We start from the raw sequence: 4,732 nt of genomic DNA on the forward strand, positions 1-4,732 counted from the left end.
CTGACCAACTGTCAAGTGTCTTCGTTGACATTTTCAACCGCTCCCTGTCTGAGCCTGTAATACCAAGATGTTTCAAGCAGACCACAATAGTCCCTGTGCCCAAGAACACTAAGGTAACCTGCCTAAATGACTACCGACCCGTAGCACTCACGTCTGTAGCCGTGAAGTGCTTTGAAAGTCATGGCTCACATCAACACCATTGTCCCAGAAACCCTAGACCCACACCAATTTGCAAACCGCCCCAACAGATCCACAGATGATGCAATCTCTATTGCACTCTACACTGCCCTTTTACACCTAACACCTATGTGAGAATGCTATTCATTGACGACAGCACAGTATTCAACACCATAGTGCCCTCAAAGTTCATCACTAAGCTAAGGACTCTGGGACTACACACCTCCCTCTGTAACTGGATCCTGGACTTCCTGACGGGCTTCCCCCAGGTGGTAAGGGTAGGTAACAACACATCCGCCACGCTGATCCTCAACACGGGGACTCCCAGGGGTGCATGCTCAGTCCCCTCCTGTACTCCCTGTTCACTCATGACTATACAGCCAGGCACGACTCCAAAACTATCATTATGTTTTCAGATCACCAACAACGATGAGACAGCCTATAGGGAGAAGGTCAGAGACCTGGCCGTGTGGTGCCAGAAGGTGATAACAATTGATTGTGGACTACAGGAAAATGAGGACTGAGCACACCCCCATTCTCATCGACAGGGCTGTAGTGGAGCAGGTTGAGAGCTTCAATTCCTTGGTGTCCACATCACCAACAAACTAACATGGTCCAAGCACACCAAGACAGTCATGAAGACGGCACTCAGGAGACTGAAAAGATTTGGCATGGGTCCTCAGATCCTCAAAAGGTTCTACAGCTGCACCATCGAGAGCATCCTGATGGGTTGCATCACTGCCTGGTATGGCAACTGCTCAGGTTCCGACCTGAAGGTGTTACAGAGGGTAGTGTGTTCACCACTGGGGCCATGCTTCCTGCCATCCAGAACCTCTATACCAGGCGGTGTCAGAGGAAGGCCCTAAAAATTGTCAAAGACTCCAGCCACCCCAGTCATAGATCGTTCTCTCTGCTACTGCACACCAAGCGGTACCGGAGCGTCAAGTCTAGGTCCAAGAGGTATCTATACAGCTTCTACCCCCAAGCCACAAGACTACTGAACATCTAATCAAATGGCTACCCAGAATATTTGCATCGCCCCCCCCAACTTCTTTTATGCTGCTGCTACTCTCAAACTTAATGGTTCAATGTGTGTGTGTGTGCGTGTGTGTGTGTGTGTGTGTGCGTGCGTGTGTGTCTGTGTGTACATGTGTGAGCATACTTGTGTGCATAGGATTTTAAAGAGGTATGTCAGTGTTAGGAAATGTCACGAACTAACAGACATCCCCAATCCACTGAGACTGTGGTTCTGCCTCTGCTCTTTCACCAGGTTCAAGACTAGTTCGGACCAGAGCCATGTATTTTGAGAGTTGGGCCAACTTTTAGAATTTAGATTTTTTTTCTAATTCTAGGCATTCAAGTTACATAGGGTTATTTACCTATTCTCCATGTAAAGTAATGGGGTGTTATGTCTGACATAGCTACCATAGAATTTGTACGTTTTCTGCAAATGTACCATAATGCAGAAACCTCAAGGGCACAACTTTCTAAACACTACCTGCCTGCTGACAATGTGGTTGATGGACCAGGTTGTCTCATAGACCGTGACCTCCCCATGACCTCGGGTGCCCGTTAGCTGCCCAGTGATACATAGCCCCGAATAAAAGTGACTGCCAATGTCCTTGGTCCTGTGTGTGTTCAGTGTGAATGTATGTGTGTGTGTGTGTGTGTGTGTGTGTGTGTGTGTGTGTGTGTGTGTGTGTGTGTGTGTGTGTGTGTGTGTGTTTGGCTGTAGGCAATGGCTCAGCATACTCAATGACTGGTGAGTTCAATAGGGGAAAGGATGATGTGGTGTAATACATTACTGAGGGACCGTCCTTAATATGGTGGTCATAATGTTTTTACGTTTGGCTTTATGGAGGTAACAGTGGTCAAAATGTATTGGATCTTTATCTTTTGATGGCTGAGGTATGTGTCTTTGATATGACATATGGCACAATATAAGGTGAACCTGCCAGGCAAGGTCATGATGCAGGAGTCTATGGGATCACAAACGACACCCCGCACCACGCCTGTACCTTACAGATTTATCTAATCATGTACCCGACAGCATCCCTTCCGTGACGGAGCAGCTACTCCTACTCTCGGCTTCCTCACATTCAAAAGGAGCAGCCTCATGGCACTATCCTGAGAATGAGAATGTATGATCTATCCTACGAAATAAATGCTGCCAGCTCCAAACTAAAATGCTGCATAGCCACGGTATGGTACAGGCTACAGTCTGGGCTATACAGCGGCTGTGGATTAGTCTGCCCCCTTGTGGATGAAATTATAAGGTGCACTCAAAGATCCCAATACCAAATGGATAATACAAATGATCTTGGTTGTTAGTCATCCAGTGTAGTCTAGTCCTCTATATCAATCATCCATACTGTTGTTAAATAGCATTTGTGAGCTCCTAAACGTCTACGATTACCAATTGCTCCTTGAAACAGCATGAGAGGATGTGTATGTGAGCTCAGCATGCCAGCATTGCCTGCTAGGCATTGCTGCTGGTCTATGAAGTACAATGTCTGCGTGGCACTGTCTCCCCCTGGTGTCGAAGTCTAGGAGGCGCAGCTGCATGACAATACTATTACCGTTCTAAAATGGTGAAGGTTTCAGAGGCTGGTGTGGTATTAGTCATCTCTTCTGCTGCATACTGCACAAGGACCAGACAGTGTGAACCAGATGACACACACACACACACACACACACACACACACACACACACACACACACACACACACACACAGTTGCTTCATCACAACAGTTTGAAAGTGTTAGGCTATAGGCACTGCATGGCAATGCTATTTTTTCCAATATATATTTTCCACATTTTTAACCTACTTTTTATTTGCAATATTCTACAACATTATGATAACACAGGTATCAACAGGCACGTGTGGAACATAACGGTTTAGGCTACTGCATAGGCTTAATGGTGTCATGGCATCAACATTAATACAGGTCGTGATATTCATCTCATGAGCTGTCATTACGCATCCGTAGCCTGTTGCCAAACAGGCCTCTGCTGAGCACAAAACAGAGCTTTCACTATCCATCTTTACCTGAGTGCTATTTGGGATACGAATAATAAAGTGTAGGCTATGTAAATGAACGAGAAATATAGGCTAAAGTAGTGAGGCAACGTGAATAGATTATTGTATCCGCCCAGATGCGCTAAACTCAGTATAGGCTTCGTCATAGCCAGTTGACCGAGGCATAGCAAGCTGCCAGTCACGCTTAGACCCGCTATTATGAGAAAGCAAACACTATGAACATTTCTTTATTTTAAATTGAGGATAAACGACAATTTCTTTCAGATTCAAGGCCTGTTTACAAATAGCCTGTACGCAAGGCGATGTTGCTAGTGATGCGTCTCTAGTGCAGAGATGATGGAGACACGCGGTGTCCGTGCGTCAGCGTCCATCCACTCCACCCCGCACCTGCATCAGTAGAGAGAGCATCACTGGATCTGCCTGAGCCCTGATACTTACACGACTGTTACACATTCTGAATAAGCTATAGGTAGATAGCGGGCCAATAATAAATCCCCACGTTGTTTCGGTTTTTCCTCGATATAGATCAGGCGTTGGGACACTGGAATTACGCTTATTGTGTCACTACGTTTGTCTCTGGAGTAAAAAAAAAGAAAACATCGTTTAGTCTACTGTTATGGTTACTTGACAGAGTCTGTTGACATAGCATACAGGCGTATTAGATAGAATTACTAATGGCGAGGGTAAAGTGTTTGCCTTGGAGGTGAGGAAGTTGGTAATTTGTAGTGATGACAAGCGGCGGATTTCGTGAGCCACCAGTCTATTAATTAGGTAGCCTACCATAATCAGACAGGATTTCAGGAATATCTAAATGTCGCTCATCTACACACGCACACAAACACACGCACACTTACACACACAACGCGGGAGAAAACGGAGCACATTTGATCCAAGTGAGTACAATTGCGCCTCTGTCACTCATCTTTCCAAATATCGATCCGCTGTTAACTTTACATTAGACGCTTCTGTTGTAGCCTACTTACCCATAATATAAACCATCAATCCCACGATGCTCAGATTGATAGCTGGCATCCACGTCTTATTTCGCTTTTGTAATGTAAAATGCATTGTATGTCCTTGTAGTAAAACGTCACGATATATAATAAAATAGAAATGTCGTAAAATCTCCCTTTTTACTTTAGAAAAAAATCTTAAAATATGTGTTCTTTTTTCAGTGCTATGATATGGCTGGCAGTGACTGTAGCTGTAGAAATAGTTGATTATATGGTTGTGGGTGTCTCTCAAAAGAAGGCAGGGAGGTTGGAAATGGAATCAAATCCCCTACTCTTATCTCCCTCCCTCTCCAGCTCTCCATTTCCCCCTTTCATATCTCCTATTTCAATGAACAAATATTAAACTACATTTACTCGCAATGATCTACCGTTTCAACTTAACAGAATCATTTGGAAAAGCACTTGATGTTCATAACTCACTGATGCCCTTAGATAAACTACTGGGATTTAATCATACAGTATAATCGCGTCTTTCCGACTCTCATTCTCCCATGAAGTAGA

The 4,732-nt window shown here is 44.7% G+C and overlaps 1 protein-coding gene across 1 annotated transcript in view; it reads right to left on the reverse strand.

The window, feature by feature from the left end:
• Positions 1–4,445, reverse strand: part of LOC112266754 (sodium channel subunit beta-2-like) — a 17,537-nt gene extending 13,092 nt beyond the window's left edge. The window contains exon 1 of the mRNA XM_024444527.2: positions 4,202–4,445. Within this exon, the coding sequence (XP_024300295.1) occupies positions 4,202–4,286 (85 nt within the window). The 5' untranslated portion in view covers positions 4,287–4,445. The remainder of the gene's footprint in view (positions 1–4,201) is intronic.
• Between the last annotated feature and the right edge of the window lie 287 nt (positions 4,446–4,732).

The sequence above is a fragment of the Oncorhynchus tshawytscha genome, linkage group LG14 (assembly GCF_018296145.1).
Source record: "Oncorhynchus tshawytscha isolate Ot180627B linkage group LG14, Otsh_v2.0, whole genome shotgun sequence".
Lineage (NCBI taxonomy): Eukaryota > Metazoa > Chordata > Actinopteri > Salmoniformes > Salmonidae > Oncorhynchus > Oncorhynchus tshawytscha.